Genomic DNA, 24,737 nt, shown 5'->3' on the forward strand with positions numbered 1-24,737 from the left:
CGAATTTGCAATGTGTAAATGTACACGTGTGTGTATATATAAGGCCTTCAAAGGTGCTACTCTCTAGCAGCACTTACCCTAACTGCCTGCTAAGGCTATACGGGGGGTCTTTGTCAGTGTTTATATATATTATTAGTTATGTAATCTCCTACTACAGTGGTGCCCACCATTTAATTTGACGAAGTCTTGGACCACGATAAACCGTGCTGTAAAATGCACGTTTTGCTCAATAATAAACTGCGGTATCTGCGCTGATCACTTCCGAAGACTTTGCTTACCACCACCAGATCAGGAATCACTGCCTCACTGCATTCGGCATAAATTGCTCCTGCTGTACAGTACTGCACATGTTTATACAATGCAGTAATTGTTTTAAAATGAGGTCATATATTCTGCGTTGTGTGTAGAATATTCCGTAAGTTAAACTGCGATATGTGCGACCCGTTTACAACAATTGTCATCCCTTGCAGTAAAACACGCTTACATATAACACAACAACATTGTTGTTGGGCAGAAACATCCATGATTACATAACCCACTTACAAGTAAGTACTGTTTAAAATTAGATGTTAATGTGTTGACGTCAAATAATGTTACGTGCAGTGCGTAATACAATGACATTCACAGAAAAACACCCATTGCAGTGTATGCTGTGTTCTAGACATGTACACTCATGCACCATTCTCACTCCACTTCTGGATGAAGGCCGATCCCCTGCTGTAGGATAGAGTTCACAGCCCTGAAGCGTGTTGACGCATTATCGTGTTCACGTATTTAGCATTCGCGCTAGGACTGCCGGAGAAAACGTGGAACTTTGCCCCAACCACATCACAACGTTAGCTCATCTTCTTGGTTCTTTCGGTAAAGTCACGTAGAATGGAAATAATAAAATAATAAAAAATAAAACATAATAAAATAATTCTCACGACGTTTCGGCCACAACGCAAGCAGCCGTCCTCAGGTGGAGAGCAGGTCTGAGTCATTCAGACTCTGTCTTTCCGACAGACCTGTTCTCCACCTGAGGACGGCTGCTTGTGTTGTGGCCGAAACGTCGTGATAATTATTTTATTATGTTTTATTTTTATTATTTTATTATTTCCATTCTACGTGACTTTACCGAAAGAACCAAGAAGATGAATCCCTGCAGTCACGAAAGCTTTAAATCGAAATTTAACGTTAGCTCAACTCCACACGTGTGCGTTGGTCCTGGTTGAATACTGGGGCCCTCCCATCTGCTGCGATGAGGTGTCAGGAGCCCATCACGCGATATGCCGTTCCGACGTAATTTGGCTCGTTCACTCGAGACTGCTGGGTGAACAGAGGGAATTAATTTGCTCCGATCGCCCCGTTGTTGTTGTTTCAACTGCCGCGCCTGGAGATCGAACCGTGCGGCCTCTGACTTGCGCGTCGATTGTGCGAAACCATCACACACGCGTTCTGGCGCATGGGAGGTGTTGTTTGACCATACTTCACCAATCTGGCCCGTGCGGGTTGTTGAAGGGGCAGATAGATATAGCAGGAACTAACTGCTGACTTTGCTTAAACATAAAACCTGCGCAGCTTAATTTGACCTAAAAATAGATTTATATTTCCCCCGAAATACGAAGCAAGCCAACACTGATCTTCATTTGTAAAACTGTGGCCTTAAAAGGCAAATATATTTGTGGGTCGCCGTTTTGAGCAATAGCACACGATGCCAGGAACGGTTACTCATGCTCTGCACTATGAAGGGTCATTGCGCGAAACGTCGCCTACTATATGCATATATATTTATCCTTTTAAGGCCACAGTGGCGTTATAAGTGACTGCATTTCGAGTCCAAAACGAGGCCCCATCGCAGGCGGAGGTAAAAAAAAAACCTCTCTTGTGGCAGCGAGACCCTGAGCGGAGGCATTTAAACTCCCCCCTCCCACCGCTGCCCCGCCACGTGATCCCGAGTCAGCTGTTCGACGTAAACATCGCATTGCGCATGCGTGCCGGTTGTCAACGGGAGGAGAGGGCGGGGGCGGAGGTGGGCGGGCCATTATCCCGGCCTCGCGCGTGCTCCCATTGGTTGTCGCGCGCGCGCGCGCTCCCATTGGTTGTCGCGCGCGCGCGCGGTGGTCGCGAGGCGCCTTGCGATTGGTTCAAGGGGTTGGTGGATGTGATCCCCCCCCGCCCCTTGCCGAAGGGCGAGGGGTGGGGGTCACATCTTGGCTCCGCCTCTTTTTGCTGCCCCGCCCCCCCCCGTGTCGCCCACTTGTTGCGTCACTGCAGATTAAGCGAACAAACGTCAACACAGGAGCCCTCATCATCATCATCGCAACAAACCTCTTATTTACTGCTACTACTAATAACACTCGCCGATATAAAGTACACGTTCCGCTTCTAAACATGTCTATCAATTTAGCCGTAGCTCAGCAGGGGAGGGCATCGTAAAAACTTGAGTCTCAATAGGCCGGGAAGAAGAAGGGGGGTTTTGGTTGTGAGGTGGAGGTTTTAGTGTCTCACACGCGCACACAAAACAGTGCAGTCGGAGATCACTTGAATACAAACGAGTCATACATATAAATAATAACGGTAGTAACCGATACATATTGACGGGAGAGAATAACATTTGCTCAAAAATATAAATACATCGGCGTCAAATTTCGGTTGTACATAGTGCTGGACATCGCAGCTCCAGTGCTGTTAAACGCATAACTTTAGCTAACAATGCATTCCTGTAATTAACATTAAGGATAACACCGTACAGTAACAATAATCATAAATAGAATACAACATCAGCAAGCACAGCACATAGAATAGACAGTACAACGATCGGTATCGAGCACATGCATTTAAACTATAAATAATTGGTAGTTTTCGATAGAGAACAAAGCACACAGTATAGCAATACATAGATTAGTGCTGTACGTACATCACTTAGAATAGACACAGACATGCAGGTTATATAACAGACTGTATACACAGTTTATACACAGTGCATAGACTGTACGTAGAGTGCAGTGCAGTATATACAATACTAATACAATATACTTTATAGGCGATATGCAAGTAATATTGTAGTACACAGAACATAAGAGTATTGACTCCACGCACACTACATACACGTATATAGAATACACACATTCTTTACAACATTGTTCTACAGACTACAGGAGAAACCAGTACAGCTTGTACACCACACACACAGTGCGTCTGGTGCAGAATCTCCAGGGGGATAAGGAAACAAAGAGACAGGGGGAGGACAAGGGGACAGACAGACAGGGAGACAGGCAGGGAGATAGGCAGACAAAGATAACAAGAGACAGACAGGGAGACGGTGAGACGGGATATACTGGGACAGGGAGACAGGGAGACGGACAGGAAGATAGACAGAGACAGACAAACAAGGAGACAGGCAGGCAAGGAGACACAAGGAGACACAGGGAGGCAGAGAGAGTCAAAGGGGCAGGCAAGCAGGCAAGGAGACACAGGGAGGCAGAGAGAGAGAGAGTCAAGGGGGCAGGCAGGCATACAGGGAGACACAGGGAGACAGAGAGAGTCAAGGGGGCAGGCAGGCAAGGAGACACAAGGAGACACAGGGAGGCAGAGAGAGAGAGCGTCAAGGGGGCAGGCAAGGAGACACAGGGAGACACAGGGAGGCAGAGAGAGAGAGTCAAGGGGGCAGGCAGGCAAGGGAATCGAGGGAGAGACGGTGGAATCAAGAGGAGGAGGAGGCAGCCAGGCAAGGGGGGAGCCCAGTCACCCGCGGTGGGGGGGCAGCGATGATGGCTCAGGCTGAAGCGAGGGACGCCGAGGCCGAGGCCGGGCCCGGCTCGCCCGGGGTGGCCCCTGCGGAGGAGCCCGTGAAGAAGCGGGCCCGCCTGGACGAGCCGGGCCGACAGGGCGGCAGTGGAGGCGGCGGCGGTGGTGGCGGTGCTGGAGGCGCGAACAGCAACAAGCTGGAGGAGAGGCTGTACTCCGTGCTGTGCTGCACTGTGTGTCTCGACCTGCCCAAGGCCTCCATCTTCCAGGCAGGTCGCCCGCACGCCTTTGTGATGATGATGGTCGTGGTGGTGATTTTTTTTCCAAAATGGTGCTTATAATGATGTTGACTGGTTGGTGAGGATGATGGTGGTGGTCGTGGTGATGTTTTTTCTTTCCAAGATGGTGCTGCTAATGATGATGTGGAAGTGATGATGATGATCGTGGTGATGTTTTTTCTTTCCAAAATGGTGCTGCTGCTAATGATGTTGACTGGTTGGTGAGGATGATGATGGTGGTGGTCGTGGTGATGTTTTTTTTTCTTTCCAAGATGGTGCTGTTAATGATGATGTGGACGTGATGATGATGATCGTGGTGATGATTTTTTTCCAAGATGGTGTTGCTGCTGATGATGATGTTGACTTGCTGGTGGTGATGATAATTTTTTATCCAAGATATTGCTGATGATGTTGACTTGCAGGTGATGATGATGGTGGTGCTATTAATTGTGGTTAATGATTGTGGTGTGTTGGAGGTCGTACGGTTGTTGTTGATGGTGACAGCGACTTGATGGTGATGTTGAATATGGTGTTGGTGCTATGTTGAAGGTGATAATGTTTGGTAGTTATGGTAATGAGGGTCGTGTTGGCGATTATTGCGTCTTTGTGGTACCCGTTGGTGGTGGTATTCATAGTAATATGCTGGTGGTTATGATAGTGGTTATAACGGTCGTGATGATGGCCATATTGGTGGAAGATGATGGTGGTAGTGGTGGTAATAACGGTGGTAGTGGTGATGATCATGGCAGTCGTGATGTGGTATTGGTGGTGGTGATGGTGGTAGTTGTGATTAAAGTGGTGGTGTTGGTAATAATAGTGGTTGTGCCTTCATAGGTGCTTGCTAACAGCACTTGCCCCTAAAGTCTGCTTATGGCTATGTGGGGGGAGGTATTTATATTCATGTAGCGGTAGTAATGTTCCATCTACATCGCCATTACCGCGATCATAACCACTATCACCACAGCCATGCCTATTTATAACCACTATCATCATTGCCACCAGCATACTTCCAATATACTATAGGCCGTCGAAAAAAAGTATTTTGTATGATGTCTGCCTGTCTGTTTAAACATCACCCACACATGATGCAGCAGATAAAAAAAAACACCTTTCTAGACTCCCTGTTCACACGTGCACTGCATACAGAGGGCATTATCACATTGTCCGTCTGCAATGTTGAGTGGATACACCTTGTGTGTTGTGCACAATAGAGTGCGCGTGTGTGTTTAGAATACGCGATATGTATGCATCATGCGACGTGTGTGTGTGTGCAGCGTTGGGTCATATATGTTATATATATGTCAAGGTGTTGAGTTGACAACACAGAAGGGGAGGAGGAGGAGGCCAGCCATTACGATCGCACAAAAATCAAATAAAACCCCGCCCGGTAGCTGAATAAAGGCTGAAACGAGCATTCCGGCGTTTTGTCTTCATCACGACACTGTCGGTGGGTCACGGGAGCTGTGAGACCACGACCCACCTTCCCATTGCCTCGATTGTTCATACGGGAGTGGTGGGTGTGGGGTGGTTTTGATGGCACTGTGCGACAACTCCGTTTGACATTGAAAGCAGAGCAAAGCACTGCCTTGAATCGCGTACCTGTCAACCCATACGGTTTAGCCCGTGTTCTTGTACGTGGACATCGAGCAATTTTTTTTTATTCTCTCTGTTTGCGTTTCTCCCTCGTGATGGGACTTTGTCGGATGAACGTTGAGATGTATACGGGGCACGTGGTGACCAGTAAGGTCTGGATTGTTCTGTAATAAGGTAGGGCACTGATACAGGGGGTTGACAGGTATGGAATCGTAATGCACGGGCTGCATCAGCAAATGCCCTTCTGCTGCTGGTGTCGCGATGATGGTAATGGTGTGGTGGTGGTGGTGATAATGCCCCCGCTGATGCGCGCACGCGTCGTGAATATTCACGCAACACAAATTATGCGTCGGTCATGCCCAGAAGTGCCGCCTTTAAACTCGCCGAATGCGCATTGTTACAACGTGTCTGTATGTACGTGGCGAATGTGATTTCTGATTCAACAACGTCACTTGCCATTGTCATCGAATTGCCACCCCCCACACGTTCCACAATGAACAAATTTGTGTCTTTATAATAATTACGCGTGCGTTTTGTAAGATGGCAATGTCTCTCTTTGTTTCTTTTTCCCTCCCCACCCTGACAATTGCTGCATTGTAGATCCCGGTAAAAACTTAGCAGAACACAATCTAACCTCTGGGTCACGAAATGCTATGTGGTTGTCTCTTTAAATGGGTTAATGTGGTCTCGAACGCACACACACACACAACATTGCAGTACTGTACTTGTGGCCACGTTGCAAATATTGCTGTAATTTGTTTCGGTCTGACCTTGAAGTTTGGGATGCATAACGCCCGAGATAAATATATTTGAAACACATTGGCACAACCTATCCGCACGTTCCCACTCCACTGTTGCTCACACGCGTGAATTTCACGTATTGGATATGCTACGACTTTGTGTTGTTGATAATGTACCTTATTATGTACATCCTATATCGGTCGGTGGTTGCATGGGTGTTGTTCGTATGACATACGCTGGTTTTGCACACACCTGCAGTGCTGTACCAATGGAAAACGGAGTCATTGTGTATTGTTTTTCATCTTTAATTAAATGTACCATTATTATTGTTTTAAATATAATAAAGAGTACAGTGTTATCATTGGTATGCCATGCATTGTTCCTGTTAACTGCCCGCACTTTACACGTGTGTTGTATGTATGTATGCATGCGTCTGTAATAGCACAAGCACCATCCCCCAAATGGCAGGCAGGATACGCTTCCGAGCCACTCCAAACAACAACAACAAAATCAGAATGGCTCTACGCCAGTTCACGTGACTTCCACAAGCCTCGCTGTGGTTGGTTGGGTAGTGATTGTGGTGGTGGTGGTGGTGATGTGCAATGACAAAATGCCACGGACCAGTTTAAACCACTTCGTAGCAAAGCGCCAGCCACGGACGGTCCGGTTGGGGCAGTGCACAAATACAGACTTGGCTGGGCATGGGCCCTATCGTAGCGTGCCATGCAATCATTGAGCGTCGAAGTCGCCGAGTGGCAGGTGCCAACCCGCTAATATTAACCCCCGCCGCACGAGGTCGAGGGTTTGCCAACCTTTTGATACGGTAGCTGTCCTGGGACAGCTTCGTGGGACATTATCCGTTCCCCGGGGTCTTTATGATCAGTTGTGAGATAACTCCAGACAATGCGCTTGCATGTATTGTAATTTCAGCCCGCTTTGGGTTTCGTGAGATATTCGTCTTCCAATGGTTTGACCTGCTTGGTTTTTGTGTGTGTGTGTACACGTCAGGGGAGGCAACCATATCCTGGTCTGGCTTATATGCAGCTATTGCTGTATCACTGCCCGTTGGAGCAGTGCAGCAGCACCGATGCACACACGCGCCAGATACACGCACAGCATACTAAATTGCAGCGCCACTCGCTAGAGCAGAGGTAAAGTGAACCCTGGCTCGGTGGCAGACTGCAGGTTGCATGAAATACATCGCCAATTTACACTCTTGCTGAAACCCCGTCATAGTCACCCATTGCTCACAGCAAGACGGTTGATAGCGACATAAGCACTTGCTTGGCTTAGTCGGAAAAAAAACACTGCTGTTTCCCACACCTTGCCGAGAACAATACCTTTAAAGAAAGGACACAACACAAAAAACCTGCCCTCATCTAATCAGTTTAGTTAACGGTTACATTCCAGGAAGTTACTCGCCATTTTTCAAAGGTTGACTCGCTAAACGCCATTTGCTCCAGGCCACGACCCTGTCAACTTGAGTTTGATTCCCAACCCATGGCTACCGTCAGTGGCGAGTGATATCTGACTGCTCCTGGGCCACACTGACCAGCTTGGTGAAGTATGGTCAAACGCGACAAACATGGTGTGTGGAGGCCATCCAGCAGTGGATTGACATGGTTGTCAATTCTCGTATATATCAGTTGCCTGTGCCTTCCGATCATGATGCAACATTTCCATGGCTTCCCACTGACCAAACCCCCATTTTGTTTTATTGGTCGTGGGTTTTTGTATAAATTGAGGCCAGTGGCAAAACGAGAAGTGGGTTGTGGACGCGTTTCAGATGATTGGATGAAGAAGACCTTGAGCTGGCATCCTGAACAGGAGAAGAAGCTGCATTGAGAAGTCCTCCGTCGTTTCTGAGGCTGGCAACAAGACCGTGACTGCTCCTGGGAGCCACTTTCCATCGGCTCTTCCCTAGTAGCAATACACCCAGGCTCTGCGTCTTGGGCTTGCCTCTTGCATGAAGCAAACGTGCTGTTCTACATTCAGTAACAGCTCTTGTACAGCCTTGATAATGATTTGAAGTATAGGGGGGTTATGGGCCACATGCAGTGAAATCTGTTCCGCGTTGGCCAATCAACAGCTGTGGGTAATGCTCCGCTGTCCAACTTACGAGCTCATGAAATTGATTGGAATTCCAAGTTGGACTGTGTGGGCCCTGCTGGTCCGAGTTTGGCAAATGACAAAATTTGCCCACAAATGACCTAATCGATAAAGAAAACACATCGCAACATCGGTACTTGAAGACAGTGTCTGTAAAACATTGCCCCTTTGTGCTCGCCTTGGTGCTGTATGAATGGCGCGGGCACCATGATGATCGTTGCCCCATCCTTTTACCGTGGCATAACATCGCAGGACTCCGGTGCTGCGGGCTCTGTTTGGGTCCACTCTTCGATGTTTTCTCAATCAGGAATGGCCACACACTGTGAGTGGCGTACAACATTCATTGGACTGGAATGGAATCCAAGGGCTGGAGATAAATAAGGGCTGGCCCAAAATCGGCGTACAATATGCGTATTTTGTTCGGCTGATAGTTATATTCATCGTGAGTGGAAAGAGTTGGTAATAGGGACGATCGTTACATTTTTTTTATAATGCGGCATGATGGAAATTTTTAACAAAACAAGATTAGTGCATGTAATTCCCACAACATTGGTATACCAAATAGTACAACCCTGAGCCCTGCTGGCTGCAGGAGAAGGTTATTTCCAGCTAGCAATGTGTGCGTTACATCATATTTGCAATGTTTATGCAACCAAAGAAATCTTCTCGAGCCCGCCACCCCCCGCCATGTGAGCCGTGTCCACGTGTTTGTGAAACGAGTAAAGCGAGTAGCGGCGGGATAATCCGTGACAGAATGAATTGGCCTCCGCACGCTGCTGCACATGTTGGGTGAATGAATAATCACCCTACGTGTGCCTGCAACCCGTAATGTGGAATCTGAAGCGTGCCCTATATATAGCCACGCTCCATCTCCACGAACGGGAGGGGTCGTTGCTGAGCATAATAACAGCTGTGCATGTGAAGATCTCGAAATGAGTAAATGTCCACCGTGACCTTGATGAAACTGCTCTTGGTTGTTTTGCTTTCGGCTTCTTAAGCCGTCGTGCAGCTTTGAATCCAACTTGGTAAACGTCCGCCATTGGCTTAAGCGTAGTGTCACAATACAACACGTAGCAGGCTTTCGCGACCAATATTATTCATAATATAGGTTTTTGGGTCAGATCGCGTTATTTATAAATGTGTCGTAACCCTCCACCACCCGACACAATTGAATGATTACCAATCTATATAATTACAATACCCTCCCCCTCTTTTCCTCGAATCACTGCACCAGATTGAATTGAATTAAATGATGACGTCACCCTGATGCTGCTCTATTTAAGACCGGGAGCAACAGGAGAGCTTCACCATTCTTGCCCGATGAAGCTGATGGTAATTATCAGCGAAACGTCGGACTACTCAAATTTCAAAATGCTGTTGATACTCTCTTCAGCACACCGGTGGGCTAAATAAGTGAATTATTTTGTCCTTTGAAAAACGTGACACTTTTTTTACTGTTTGACCGTGTCGAGTGGTGGAGGGTTACGACACATTTATAAATAACGCGATCTGACCCAAAAAACTATATTATGTCACAATACATCTCGCTGCCTGCTGTTGTTGAATTGACGTTGGGAGTGCATTTTGCTCGGCGACATGTTTTCAGGTTATACACTGGCGTGTTGTTCGGCACAATGCCCCGACACGTCACTCCTCGCAACTGAATTCACTTCTCGAAGAAGCTCGCGGCATGTGGAGCGAAACGTTGGACACCACGCCTCGCAAAGCGCGGTCCAACCCGAAAGCACATCAGACATATACAGCTCAACCGCAAAAGCGTACGCCAGTGGAAATGCATATTTTTGTTCGTTTGATGAGACAAAAAAAACTAACCACCGCCAATGTTCCTCTTCCGCAAGTCACACCGCGATGGGAGATGCCCTCGGGTCTGACAAAGTTGCAACTTGAACGACGACGGTGCCGGGGGCGACAGCTGGCTGCGTGGGAATGCTCAGAATGTGTGGAACGTTGCTCTCCCTTGACTCTCAAAGGCTGTGGTCTTTCACTGCCTCCATATTGGGCGTGCTTTTGGGCACCAAACCTCACCATTCCACACAAACGAGGTGTCGTTGTTTTTGTAAATGTGTTGCAAAGGGGGAAATAAATAATTTTTTTCATGTCGGTGACATTTGTTTTCGCAAACATTGTTTGCTAATTTGTAGTTTATTTTGGCAAGAACAACCCAAGTATAGTCATGTGTTGTCATACGCTAATGATGTATGCAAGATAACCCTTTAAGGCGGTGGTTCTTATAACCTTTACTGCAGCCTTCCACCCCTTTATTTCTCAATCGTTAAAAATGTTATTATTAATAAATATATAGGTTTGATGAAACAAAGTAGTTGTATTTACGTGACCGTGCTTAATTTGTCTTTCGATGATTTACCTTTAAAAAAAATCTGGCCATGGCTCGGCAACCCCAGGGGATGCAGCGTGCACCCCAGGTTAAGAACCACTGCTTTAAAGTATTGAACGGGTCGAACGGGTGCCAAGAGGTTAGCGCACACTGCACTATGAACCCGGCGTTCTGAGTTCGATTCCAGACCACAGCCACCACCAGTGGTGAGTGACGTCCTGAAGCGTGACTCAACCACTTCCATGACCTCCACAACAATCCTCGAATTTCATGTGTTAGTGTCATTTGTGACTGCGAGTGTACTTAAACATCTACATAATTTAATTTGTGGCTCACTTTACGTTGATTATATTATTAATAACTCGCTTGTTTGCCCGTCCTAGGACGGAAGCTGTAATATTTACGAAAAAATTGAGCAGAGTATAATTGTGTTTTGTGTAAATTTAAAGGCGGTGAATCATGCACAAGAGTACGTCATAAAACACTTCACTTCACTGCTCTGATACTTTATTCTCTTCTGCTTTCGGTCGCTGGGGTTGAAATAAATTGGAATTCGATACAATATCTGTAAAATCACCGAGAAATTTCTATTTTACCATAATGTGGAAGCATAAATTAGACTTTGTCTCATGTGCTGAAGAAATAAATAAAGACACCAAATCCACTTTGTTGCTGCGTAGAATTATTTATTAGATTCACTTTCAATAAAGAAACGTCAAACTTAAAGCGAATTTGCGAAGAAAAATTATTTCCGCTCGACCTTCTGCGAGAGTGTAAAAATCCACCCGCTCATGAATATTAATGAGGGGGGTGCGGCATGTGGAGTGACGTCACGTGCGTTACACACAAACAGACATTCTTGGCTCATAGTAGTAATACAGCCTAAGTGCATACATGGTTTCATTTTTATGCCATTCTAAAATAATATCTTGTGGCCGAGTTACACTTTTTTTGTGACCAGTGCAGAACTTTTTTTGTAGGTTTATATATATACCTCTACGTAAATTGTTTATCGTCCGGGTCATATGCCCCAGTTTAATTTAAAACATTTCATTCATGGTCTTATCAATTATTACAGTGGCAGTTAAAAAACGGGCCCTGAAGCATACTTTTGAAATGTCAAGCACATATTATATATTTATTTGGAGCACCGCTGTGGGTGGTGCGTGTCTTGACGATCTGAATTCGCTTCCCCGCTCACGGCTAAGCATCACCTGACATTAACGGGCACAATATGTTAATGTTGAGAATTGCAGAAGTAAGGATTGTCGTGATGTACGGTGATATTCGGTTGTGTGTTCGATTCACGTTCACCGGGCGGTGTTTTTGGCGATGTCGGTAGCACGCTTCGCCATGAACCCGGCAAAGTTTGAATTCCTTACCACAGCTGAGTTGGGTGGCGAGTGATGTCTGAACTGGTTCTGGCCCCACCCCCTCCCCCTGCTAACCTGCACTGACCAACATGGTGAAGTATGGTCAAAACAGTCCTTATGACTACCAAGGTATAGGGAGGCCATCATCCAACAGCAGATTGACCAAGGGCAGTTATTTATTTATAATAACGATCATGTACGTGGATACATTATAAATTGTAACCTCGTTACGACATTCTCAACGCTCGTTGGTCTCCAAATACAGTACGGTGATGATGCCAAGTTGTTGAGCCACCACAAACATGTTTCAGGGCTCATTTTGTCCTCTTATTTTGACCACAACTCCAAATGTCATAATAGCACCAGCTGGGCTCTCTGATTATTCAAGTTATCGGTCACTTTTCCGATGGTCACGTTTACATTTTTCGGCTCGTCGTATGGCATGAAAATAGTTGGGACAACCAGTGCCGCGTGTGCCGCTGGCCGGGAGGTGATGGGCGGGGCTTGCCAACGACTTCGTAGGCATCGTCAGCCGCGTCGCGCTGGCCGTGGGCGCGTGGGGGTTTCCTACCTTCAGGAGGCAGGTATCTGGGAAGCTACCAATTTTAAGTGGGCCCAAGTAATTGGCAAAAACAGAGCAGTCGGATGACAACGGTTAGCCAAGTGATGAACTTATCTGACTCGTCGTTTCGCGTGTTGATTATTTCCTCGAATGCCAACCGGGGTGACGTGGAGCCGGGTGAATATGGTATGGTTGTGCACGTGCTTTGCGTTTGATTTTCAACTCGACGTAAGCAGTTTTACGCGGTACATAAAAAAAATAGTTCCTTCAAATTCCACAAATGCCCATCGGCAGCCCTGAGGCTGTTGTGGAATGTCCACCTTTCGAAGTAAATTTAGCACCATTGCAAAACTCCACGACTTCTAAAAATAAAAGATACCGCGGACTCATTTGCCACTAAATAGACCACGCTTCAAAGTTTGTTTCCTCCGCGGTCAGTGACCCCAGCTTGACCCGTCATCCATCATGCGCGGGGCAGCAAATGGGCACGCGAAGGGGACGGTTAACGCTGCCGAGTGGCCTTGGCAGCGACACTTTCGCAGCGAATTCGAGTGTTTTCGCACGCCAAGCAGAAAGTCGATTCGTCAAGATGTCAAGCGCCTTGCAGACGGAAACTGCGGCCATCGACGAGGACATTCCCCGTCGGGTAGCGGAGCGCCCGACGGGACGACGAGTCGTTCACGGAGAGCCACGCGACGAATCCCCCCATAGGGCAGTGCGTTCCATCAAGTCGACGGTTCGTCTGCCCGACTCGCGTGATTGACAGCTCGCGTCGTGGTGCATCTCCGCAGCGTCGTCAACGCCTGACCCTGACGCCTGCTGCTGTATATTTGGAGTTTGCGTGTCTCTCTCCACGTGGTCGCGTGGACTTTTCTCCGGTCCCTCCGTTTTTTCCTTCCACTTTTCAGAATCGACGTGCGTTTAGAGTATTTAACTGCTATAAATGTCCACGTGATAAGCCACTTCAATGAGCTGTCATTTGTGATTGCCCGGTCGCCTGTGAAAAAGAGCTTAATAGCTCCGTGGGCCTTAGCTGTTAAGATAAAAATAGTAAAATAGTAATAAAAAAAGGCGGTCGTCACACCGAGCCTCACTTGGCGAAAGGACACTTTGAAGAGTGCTCCGTGCAATGGGAAACGAGTGATCTTGGCAGCTATTCGCGTTAGGAGTTAATGAAGTTTTGCGCCGGCGGTGAATTGACCGAAGCCCTTGGGGATGACATTCGCCACGGAGAAACCGCCGTTGCCCGCTCGCACGGGAGAACCTATTTCGTCAGCTCGGCCGAGTCGACACCCGATGCCTCCGCGTGTGTTGGGGACCTTCTGATGGCGAGTCACGGCATCCTGCCACATTGTCACACGGTCAGATCGAGTTTCTGGAAGGCAGTTTTACGTTTCCCGAAACAAACCAAAGAAACGCCCAATTCCCTCCGATCGTGTTGCAGAGCTGCCTGCGAGCAGGTTGTGGGATTGCCGAGGTGCGTTTTGTGCGCGTTTAATGTCGCAGGTAAATATCGGTGTACGTATGAAGTAGCTTTTTTACATGGGGCATAATTGATGTCGAATTTTGTCCGTACCTCTTGATAAGGGACGAATATCCATAAAATATTGCGGTGTCGGACGTGCGCAGAGGAACTAACTCGCCCACGCTGGGATGGTGATGCTTCATTCTGGTTCTTATCTCTGTGTGTGTGTGTACGTCCCCCCCCCCCCCGCAAATAAGACTTTGAAGAAGAAAACAAATTAATCTTACGGGTTTCGATTTAAAGCTTTCGTGACTGCAGGGATTCATCTTCTTGGTTCTTTCGGTAAAGTCACGTAGAAGGGAAATAATAAAATAATAAAAATAAAACATAATAAAATACAATTCTCAGAAAGATAAAATAATAAAAATACAACATAATAAAATGCAATTCTCACAAAGAGAATTGCATTTTATTATGTTTTATTTTTATTATTTTATTATTTCCCTTCTACGTGACTTTACCGAAAGAATCAAGAAGATGAATCTTACGGGTACTTGAAAAAAACGAGACCCCGTGTGAATTTGCTGTATTCGGATGATTGTGAGAAATGAGGTCCTGAGAGGGTCGCCTAATTTGTGGAACTCTCTGCCCCCCTCGTAATACTCGTGCTGTCGAAATGCAGCACGGAATTGTGGTACTTATGCAGTCGACGCTTGTGACATTTCCTGGAACCTTTCCCTGTTACACTCCTGCATTGTGTGCAGACAGAGCCAAGTGTTCTGATTCGCCACCGAATTGCCACCGCGAGAATAAACGTTTACTGACCTTTACTGGATCAGGGCGGTTTGTGGTGGCACCGCAGTTACATAAACAATGACCTTTTGACGCCTTCCCGTACTGCTGTGTGGGAGAAACACTGCGCTGTAAACGGGCGAAAACAAATTGGACCGAACTCAATCGGGTGAGACGGCGCGTGAGAATATTTCACCACGTTTTATTTATCTGTCTATCTGGCCGGCAGCCTGGGTGCGGTCTTGCGGGGAACAATGACTCGCTGTGAAAGCGTAGACTGTGTACACGGACGCGTTCCGTGCGGTGTGACCCGACGCGTCGTCGATACGCGATTCGGTTTCAGCGTCGTCGCTCGCCGCGCCGTCTCTGGCAGGGCTCGTGCAAAAGTGCTCCCAGGCTACGCCTGCGCAGGCCGTCGCTCTCCGATGCGTCTCTTGCGTCGCGGCGTGTGTTTTCTGTTCCGGGCACCGTGTCCCCGACGTTTCGCTTCGACTGCCGGGAGCTGCGGGAACTACATTTGAGATTTTCTGGAGAAGCTGCCGGCATTGGGTGCGAAACGTCGGACGTCGCGCGGGGAAAAATGCGCGGCCACGATCCGCAAACACGTCGGAGAGGGTCCGGACCGTTGCACTTTGCGAGCTGACACAACGTCGCACGTGACGACGGTTTTTGGCCGTTTGTATACGCCGCACTGTGGGGTACTGCCACCTCTTACAAGACGTCTGGCCACCGTGGAAGAGTAGGCCAAAGTACCCCTTCATAAGAGCTCTCCTGAGCTCACTTCAGCACTTCCGATTCGCATGGTTGGCCACGTACGGTGCGAAAGACGTTCAACGTACGTATTTACAGCACTGGCGGGAGCAAGTAATTCCAGAAACACACTTTTACCTGCACCGCCTCTTGTAAACCTACGGTTTGGTGGTTGGGCAGTCTTGGCCTGCCTCTCTGGACCTTACCGCAACTGCACACGCCGGCTGTGGCCTCATTAGATAAAGAGCATTCAGGGGCTGAGGATTGGAAGCCGAGAGCGGCTGCCACGTTCAGATTTTTTCATCCCCGGGCTGAACTTTCTCCGCTACTCTCGAGGCGAGGAGTGCCAGAGCGTGTGGTCTGGTTCGGCGCGGCGCACGTGGCCGTCGGTTTGGCAGGCGTGGAGGCAGCCGGAATTGAGGATGGATTCGCCAAGAACCGGAGTCCATCCTTCGATCCATTCGATCAAACGATTGGTCAATTGGACGCCTTGCTTGTAGTCGCGCGAGGGCGACGGCCGAGTTGCAGCGTGTGTCCATTTCATGCTTGTTCTGTTTTGCAGGCGACAGCCATGGAGCACTGAGAAGCGTGGCACCGCATCACCCGGCCGGCAATTATTCCAGAAAACGCTTTTGTTCGGTTGCCACGTGTGGCGCGGCGCCGGGTGTTAAGGGCACGCAGCTCGCAGCTGCACCGCTGTTGGTTCAGACCCCTGGCTTACGGGCAAACTCAGCACCCCACCACCCACCATCCCTCGATAAGATAACAACAACCGCTTTGTGGGAAATCGACAGCAGTCAGCGGCTTATGGATGGCCTTGTCCCTGCCATAGTAATTTGGAATGCCCGCCACTGACCCAGGGCCGTCAACAGGAATGAGCGCCGCTTGTCCGCTTATTTCAGCAGCGAGACGATTCAATTTTGGTAGCAACGGTAAAAAGGTCAAAGGTAAAGGTGAAGCCCTGCAATTTCTCGCCCACACCACTGTTGGCGGAGGGGCCTCCAATGCGAGAGACCCCTCTAGAGGATATTTTAACCTCTTGCACCCAGTGGGCACGGTACCCACACTTGATGACCCCGTCACACACGACCGGCCGATTCCACCCACTGTGGTGCACCCACTCACACTTTGCCCGGTGGACAGACGCGAGAGATCAGTGTGGGGGGGGGGGGGGGCGGTGGAGAATTTAAGAACCTTGCACCGCTATTTAACTTGCCGCGCCGGGCGATCGAACCGTCGACTTCTTCCTGTGTCGCCATGACGCTCGGGCAGCGTCTGCGCCGACGACGACGGTGGCAGCGCTGTCGAATTGACGGTACAGCAACGTGCAACCCCATCCCCTCCACCGCCCTCTTCCCCGTGTCTCCCCCCCCCCGCCTGCCCGACAGTGCTCCAACGGACACCTGATGTGCGCCGGCTGCTTCATCCACCTGCTGGCCGACGCGCGGCTCAAGGAGGAGCAGGCCACGTGCCCCAACTGCCGCTGCGAGATCAGCAAGAGCCTGTGCTGCCGCAACCTGGCGGTGGAGAAGGCGGTGAGCGAGCTGCCGGCCGAGTGCGGCTTCTGCCTCCACCAGTTCCCCCGCTCCTGCCTGGAGCACCACCAGAAGGAGCTCTGCCAGGACCGGTACGTGTGTGTGTGCGTGGGGTGTGATGCGCGTGTGTGTGTGTCGGTGCGGTGTGAGGAGCGGTGGTGTAGCGGTCTAGCGCGCCGCGCCCCTCTACGAACCCGGCCGATTCTCGCTCACGGCCACCAAAACCGGTGACGGATTATCTGAACCGGTCCTGGACCTCCCCTAGGTCGACTCGGCCTCAAATGAGTACCTGGTGCGATGCGTAATCATCGCCACTAGGGAGACAAAGGTGGCCGGGCATGGTGCTGGCCATCCACCCCCTCGTGTGCCTTGCCAGCCTTCATAGGTGCTCGCTAACAGCACTTGCCCCAAAATTATGGTAAGGCTATACGGGGGATCTTTGTGTGAGAGTGTGGTGTGGTATGTGCATGCGTGTGTGAGTGTTTGTCTTTGGTGAGTGGTAGTGGAGTGGTTGGCACACTGCGCTACGAACCCTGGCGACCAGGGTGCGATTATATTTCTATCTGGACCGGTCTTAGGTCGACTCGGATGTAAAGAGCATCTGGTGTGGTGTGGAAACACCAGCACTGGGCATAGCGAAGGCCACAACATCCCCTCGTGCTCGTCTTCTTAGGTGCTTGCTAACAGCACTTGCCTCAACAGCATTTGTCGGCTATTTGGGGGATCGTTATCTTGATTGTGTAGCTACCATAGCTGGCATAGGCGGCAGGTGAAAATGTTCTTCGGGGTGGCTGAAATGTTTATTTGGTTGGGGTTGAATTTGTTCATTTAAAAATAAAAAAAAGTAAATCTCATTTCACTAAATCTTGTTTACAATGCCAGGAGCAGAAGCACATGGCACAGAGCGAGTCCAGCGTGCGCTCCGCTCGTGGTGACCTTGGTGGACAGAAGCGTTGAGTTGCTTTACACCGTGGGCTGTGTTTGAACGCAAACTGGCGAACGGCTAAGCCCTGGCCCCTCCACCGCCTGCGGTGGCTGGCCTGGAAACACAAAACACTTTTTTAAAAAGTCAGATTTGCTCAAACGAGCCGTTGGGTGACGGCACCCAACTGCGGCGGTGTTCCGGAGCCGCTGGTGGAAATTCCACAAACGTCCCACGGCAGAGCCGGTCATTTTAAGAGATTTGCGTTGCTTACTCATTTCCGAATTACGACACGGGATCTTTTAACGGCCACCCACAGTGAATGCACCCGCAGTAGTTAACCAGGGCGGCTGTGGGGCTCAAACCGCCAACCTCTGCAACGAGCGTCAGTCGCGCGACCCGCCAGGGTGGTGCATTTCACCTCTTTCGTTCAAGGTGTGAATCCCAGTCCTTTTGACAACTGACTGGTCGTTTCTAATCAGTAGACCTGTGCAAGTAGTAGGTCTACTGATGAATGGGTACGATGTGAGAAACCTTCAACACTGTGCTGTTCGTGCATAGCAGTGCCATCCATGGCCTGTACGGGCACATGCAAGAACTGACACAAAGCTAAATCTGACTCTGCCTAACCACTGGAACCCACCTGCCTTGAGAGTGGTGTGCGCTGGGCAGCTGTGGCTCCAGTTTGAAAAGGCAAAGGGTTATATTCATCCCCGCATAATGACCAAATCGCCCAGAGTGCTCCCGGCTCTCATCAGATCTCGGAAGCTAAGCGGGACGCGAGCCTGGCGGCGCGTGCACGGGGCTGTCCCGTCGTGGGCGGTAGGGGGCACCGCAGCAAACCCCCATTGTTGTTCTGCACTTTGCTCACACGCGACTCTGCTCGCTGCCTTCACCACCCGTCCGCTGACCAAATAATCCCCACGGCGAGGGGGAGGGATGGCCCTGCAATTGCTCGCTCACGCCACTGCCTTGCGGGAAGGGGTCTCCACTAGAGGGAGCTCTAGGAGAGAGAGAGAGCGAGCGAGAGCCCCCTCCTTGGAGGGTAATTGGCAACACGTTCCATGCTGGTCAGACGCCTTGGAGGAGGCGAGAGTATACCCGCACTTTGCCCCCGCCACGTGCTCATCCACTAACTCTGGTGTAACCATTTTTTTTTCTTATTTACGGGTGGACAGAGGCTGCGGGGGGGATTTAAGAGACTTGCCCATTGTTTCAACCGCCGTGCCAGGAGATCGAATCGAACCGTCGACCTCTGGATTGCAAGTCCAGTGTGCTAACCGTTACGCCGCAGCACCATCCCAAATATGGTAATAATGAGGAAATGGATCGTGTAGAACCCTTTGTGAACCCACTGCTGGATGAGGGGCCCCCACACGCAGCGTCGGTCACGGATGTTGTCAGTTTAACACGTAGTAGGCTTTCGCGACCAATATTATTCATAATAAAGGTTATTGGGTCAGATCGCGTTATTTATAAATGTGTCGTAACCCTCCACCACCCGGCACGGCCAAACAGTAAAACATGTGTCACGTTTACAAAGGACAAAATAATTCACTTCTTTAGCTCACCGGTGTGTTGAAGAGCAAATCAACATCATTAAAAATTTGAGTAGTACGACGTTTCGCTGGTAAGTACATCCAGGTTCATTGGGCTGATTTGCTCTTCAGCACACCGGTGGGCTAAAGAAGTGAATTATTTTGTCCTTTGTAAACGTGACACGTGTTTTACTGTTTGGCCGTGTCGGGTGGTGGAGGGTTACGACACATTTATAAATAACGCGATCTGAACCCAAAAACCTTTATTACGCACGGATGTTGTGTTACCACACTTTAGTTTTGACCACACTGGTCAGCGCCGGTTGGCCAAGATCGTTGGGGACCCACGACCCGATTCGGATGCCACTCGCCACTCGGAGGGATTGAACCCGGGCCTTCGTGTTTATAGCAAGGGGCGCCATGGTGGCGAGATGTTAACTTCTCTCGCCTGGGATGCAGGAGGTCGTGGGTTCGATCCCGACAATATGATGCATGTATATTTGGAGTTTGCACGTTCTCCCCGTGGCCGCGTGGATTTTTGTCCGGGTCCTCTGGTTTTCCCCTCCACATTTAGAAACGTGCGTTTAGAATATTTAGCTGCGATACATTTACACGTAATAAGCCGCTTCGTTGCGTTATCATAGTGACCAGGTCGCTTCTGAAAAAGAGCTAGAGAGCTCAGTGGAAAATAAAAAAAAAGTTTAGTTTTAGTTTACTGTGCCCACCAATGCCCTAACTCGGCTGGGGCACAAACAATTGGGGATGTTGTTCCGATGGGCTGCATTGATTCCTGTCACCCGAGCACAGCCCAGTGGGAGGTCTGTTGCGTGGAACACCGCTACAGGTTTAGCCATGGCCGGGTGGGTCAGGGGGTCAGAGGTCACAGCGCTGAGCTGGCACCGCTAAAACCTGGGTTCGAATCCGGGCGGTGGCCTGCGGTTTAACCGCCGAGGGTTTTCGAGTCTCGTGAGTCGACGGCATCAGCCTGGTCGCCGACGTAACCATCAGCTGAAATATTTGGTTCTGCACTTTCAATTTGGTTACATTCCAACTCTGAAAACAAAAAAATCGGTTTGACCGTCACGTGACGATCTTCACTCTCGTACGCAGAGTGGATGGGGAAGTGCTGCCACTTCGCTGTGTGTACCCAGAGGTCGCTTGAAGGGCTCTTGAGCGATCGCTCGGCAATATTCGCTTCCGTGAGCCGTTCTCCGACATGGACACTAAAGCCGTGAGAGATCTGAAAGGCTACTCCGGCTCGTGCCAGGATGCTGATAGAGAAATCGCATAAAACTATTATTTTAAGCCCCCGCCTGTACCGATTAGAAGTAAAAACAAACTCCATTTGTTTTCACACAGCTAAATTAGTGGGGTGTCACGCAAAAATAGAACATTTGAAAGCGCACTGTGCTATCACCTTACACCAACAGCAGCAACAATCATCCAACAGTGGAAAGGACTATCGGGGCTGTACGTGACACGTGACACCGAGGCACAGGATAGGCTCACCCCCGTGCCCCCCCCCCCTCTGTGCCCAGGCTGACGAACTGTCGGTACCAGCGCATCGGGTGCCCGTGGCAGGGCCCTTTCCACGAGATCAGCGCTCACGAGGCCGAGTGCTGCCACCCCAAGAAGACCGGCTCCGAGCTCATGGGTGTGCTCGACGAAATGGACCAGAACCACAAGAAGGAGATGCAGCTCTTCAATGACATCTTCACCCTGCTGAGCCTGGAGAAGATCGGATACACCGGTAACGTTGCTCCGATCCACGCGCACCGCTCGCTCCTTGACTTGGAGGTCGTCCCGTTATTAGCTTGTGTGCAGATCTTTATTGTCGTCACCACACTGTACTCCCTCCCTCCCTTCCTCCGTCATGACCAAGCTCTTGTCCATCTCTGCCTCCCATCCCTCCCTTCCCCCTTTTTTTCTTGACTTAAAAAAAAAGTATTGTTACATCACGGTTGCAAGAATCACCAAAATCAGCTGTCTAAACATAGCTACTCAATTGCCAGACGAAGCCTTCACAGATGCCGGTGGTGGTCTGCCTTGATTCGGTGTGCGCACACCATTCAGCAAACACTGCTGGCTCGTTGCATTCTCCCTCCCACCCCTTCGCATCCCTCCCCTCCCTCGCAGAGGTTCAGTTCCGACCCTACCGGACGGACGACTTCATCACGAGGCTGTACTACGAGACGCCGCGCTTCAACATCCTCAACCAGACGTGGGTGCTGAAGGGGCGCGTCAACGACTCGGAGCGCAACCCCAATCTGTCGTGCAAGCGAGCGCTCTCCTTCCAGCTGAACCTCAAGAGCAAGCTGAGCTCGCCCATGGAGTGCGCCTTCCTGCTGCTGCGCGGGCCGTACGACGACGCCCGCGTCACCCCCGTCGTGCACTACTTCACCTTCACCAACGAGGGCAACGAGACCGAGTACCTGCCCCTGCCCATCGTCTCCGCCGTCGAGTGCAACAAGCTGCTCGCCGCCAAGAACATCAACCTGCGCCTCTTCATGTTCCACGTGCAGAAGTAGTAGGGCGACGGCCGGGGAGGAGCAGGAGGGTGGAGAAGACGAGGATGGAGGGAAGGGGGCGAAGAGGGCGAGATTAAAAACACGTGAATAACTGGAGCGATAAAGCGGCGAGAGCCGGCGAATGCACGGGCACGTTAAGTAAAATACGAGTTGTGTTCACGGCAAGTAAATACGGCGTCTTGGGAGAAAGCAAAATGAGATGTCCGCGACGCAAAGTGCCCTCCCGCCGCTGAAACGGAGCGTGTGGTGGCTCTCGCCCTCCGTCGGCAGCCAACGTCAACATCGGGGAAGATTTCTCATCGCTCTCCGGTCCCTCCTCCGCGTGGGATGACCACTGGGGGAGTACCTGTCCGTGAAGGCTGGATGTTGCAGGCGGCCGTAGCTCGACCCGTTAATGTAAACAAAAGTGTTTGTTACGTCTGCGCTGTCCAGATGCGGGGCGGGACGTTGCGAGTGCTCGCTCAGCCGGGGGGGCACGCGGAGGAAAAGAGAAACGTTAAAAACCACAGGATGAGCGGTGGGCAGGAAATTTAGAAACAAAAAATCATATCCGAGTTACATCTACTGATTTAAACGGCGCCGCCGCTGATCGCAAATCTTTTCTGCAGGGTTTAATTTTGTTTTATTCTGAACAGTCGTCGGGGAGAGAGGGAAGCCCAAGGGAGGGGAGGAGGGACGGCATGATGAGGGGGGCGGGTGGCGAGCTAGCGTGTTGCATGGCATGCGAGGTCCGCTTTACCGTCATCACGGTTGGCATAATTAAATATTCTAACTGCACATTAACGCGTCAAATGCTCGCATCCAAACGGTTCAACAAGAAGAGTTGTAGATGTCGTTTGCCCCATTTCATCTGTGACCTGTGTATTTTTCATGACGGACGATGGCCGTGCGAACGGTCGAGGCATAAACCACCCAACTGCACATCCGGCGAACTGCGCGTCACATCGGTTGCGTGGACAAACATACCGCTCGTTTGGGACTAAGATGTAGAATTTCAAGTGAAATCTCGAGCTGTGTGTGACGTGACGGACGAGTATCGATGCGCTAAGCTGCAGGTTCTTCAACTCCAGTCCTTAGGCTGCGGTGCAGCTGCTTTGTGGTGAACCGCGAACGAGGCACCAGGGTGGTAGTACAGCAAATAGGCTGCTGCAATTCATGTTTTGTGCATGGGCACTCTGGTTATTTCCTCCACTCAAAACACGATTACGAAAGCATTCGTTTTTACCCAGAATCCTCAAGCATTACTCTTCCCCCCCCTACCCCCCCCCAAAAAAATATTTTTCCATGGTTAAATATTATTTAATTCAAATTGCCGATTTACAAAAATAAAGCGCTTGCGTAACGACTGGAGTTTGAGAACCTCTGCTGTTTTTACGTGGTTATGTATTTTTTTTATTTTAAGTACTTTGGTCGGAGATTTAGCGGAGTTTTTTTCTGTGTGTGTAATACTTTGTCATTGTTAGCTATGCAACAGATCAAACCCGCTAATTTCCCTGCTAAACTTTTTAAGCTTACGTGACTATCTTTGTTTTTCTTTGGATTTAACTTCATCAGTTCGTGACGTTTCGACGTCTCCTTCGCCCCCTTATGCTTTGTTGTTGTGTATGGAACCCTCGCTCGGCATGCCTCGGTTTGGGTCACTGTAACGAGCGTAGTAGGTTTACTTTACGATGTATAGTGGTGAAGAATAATAATGACAACATGCTATATTCCAGTTTTTCACGAGTACATATTGACACCTAACTAGTTGTGTACTCCGTGCCAAACATTTGAAGGTCTAATTTACAATGGAACCCCCCCCCCCCCACCATGAAATACAATTAAAAAAAATAGAGCGATCCAGTGGCATTGTCGTTTTTGTGAGAATATCTTCACGCAAACTTGTTTTCGGCTGGTTAAGGCCCATTGAGCCAACCAGCCCTGCCGATTGGTCGACCACAGCCCAAGGCTGTCGGCAGGGGTGGCGGCAGTCACAGGACACTGGCGGTCAAGAGCCGTCCCTAGGGAGGCATGGCGAATCGGGGTGACTGCCCCGGGCCCCGCGCTTGGGGGGGGGGGGATCCCGCGTGCTTTGACGTCACTGTCAGATGTGATACTCCCGCTATGGACGGCCCTGACCGCGGTCACAAAGTTATTGCGAGATTTGTAGAGAGTGAAATAAGGCGCGCTATGTACATCTAGACGATGTAAGATCTACGCTGGACAGATTCCAACCTTTGTGCATGAGCAACTGCTGGATACGAATATTTCCCGCGCCTTTCGTGAACCACTGCTGGATCGCCCTCCTTCGCACGACTCTTTAAAGAGGTCAACAACTTTGTGAGCAAAGAATAGGCCACGCACATTAGTGAAATTAGTATACACGATTGAAGTTAATTTCACAAAGTGAATGGGAATACTTTCACTGCAGTGAATGCGCCGCCGCAATGCAATGTGCATGCATACATAATACGGCATATCTTTTGC

The 24,737-nt window shown here is 49.7% G+C and overlaps 1 protein-coding gene across 2 annotated transcripts; it reads left to right on the forward strand.

The window, feature by feature from the left end:
* The first annotated feature begins 2,249 nt into the window (after nt 1–2,249).
* On the forward strand, nt 2,250–24,684 carry ZFTRAF1 (zinc finger TRAF-type and ring finger containing 1). Of its 2 annotated transcripts, XM_078879530.1 has the most exons (5): nt 2,250–3,998; nt 17,137–17,375; nt 19,384–19,515; nt 21,282–21,493; nt 21,880–24,681. In XM_078879530.1, the coding sequence occupies exons 1-5, from the start codon at nt 3,750–3,752 to the stop codon at nt 22,269–22,271; spliced, it is 1,224 nt and encodes a 407-aa protein (XP_078735656.1). In that variant the 5' UTR covers nt 2,250–3,749; the 3' UTR covers nt 22,272–24,681. The 2 variants fall into 2 exon arrangements, with proteins under 2 accessions (XP_078735656.1, XP_078735657.1); XM_078879531.1 differs by lacking the exon at nt 19,384–19,515 and having other exon boundaries at nt 21,880–24,684.
* The last annotated feature ends 53 nt before the right edge of the window (nt 24,685–24,737 follow it).

Source organism: Lampetra fluviatilis, chromosome 54, assembly GCF_964198595.1.
Source record: "Lampetra fluviatilis chromosome 54, kcLamFluv1.1, whole genome shotgun sequence".
NCBI lineage: Eukaryota > Metazoa > Chordata > Hyperoartia > Petromyzontiformes > Petromyzontidae > Lampetra > Lampetra fluviatilis.

Excerpts from the sequence above, each read along its gene's own strand:
- ZFTRAF1 (XM_078879530.1), top strand. The coding sequence starts at position 3,750 with ATGATGGCTCAGGCTGAAGCGAGGGACGCCGAGGCCGAGGCCGGGCCC. Across the intron at positions 3,999-17,136 it reads CCAAGGCCTCCATCTTCCAG|TGCTCCAACGGACACCTGAT; the intron begins GCAGGTCGCCCG and ends CCTGCCCGACAG. Across the intron at positions 21,494-21,879 it reads GGAGAAGATCGGATACACCG|AGGTTCAGTTCCGACCCTAC; the intron begins GTAACGTTGCTC and ends CCTCCCTCGCAG.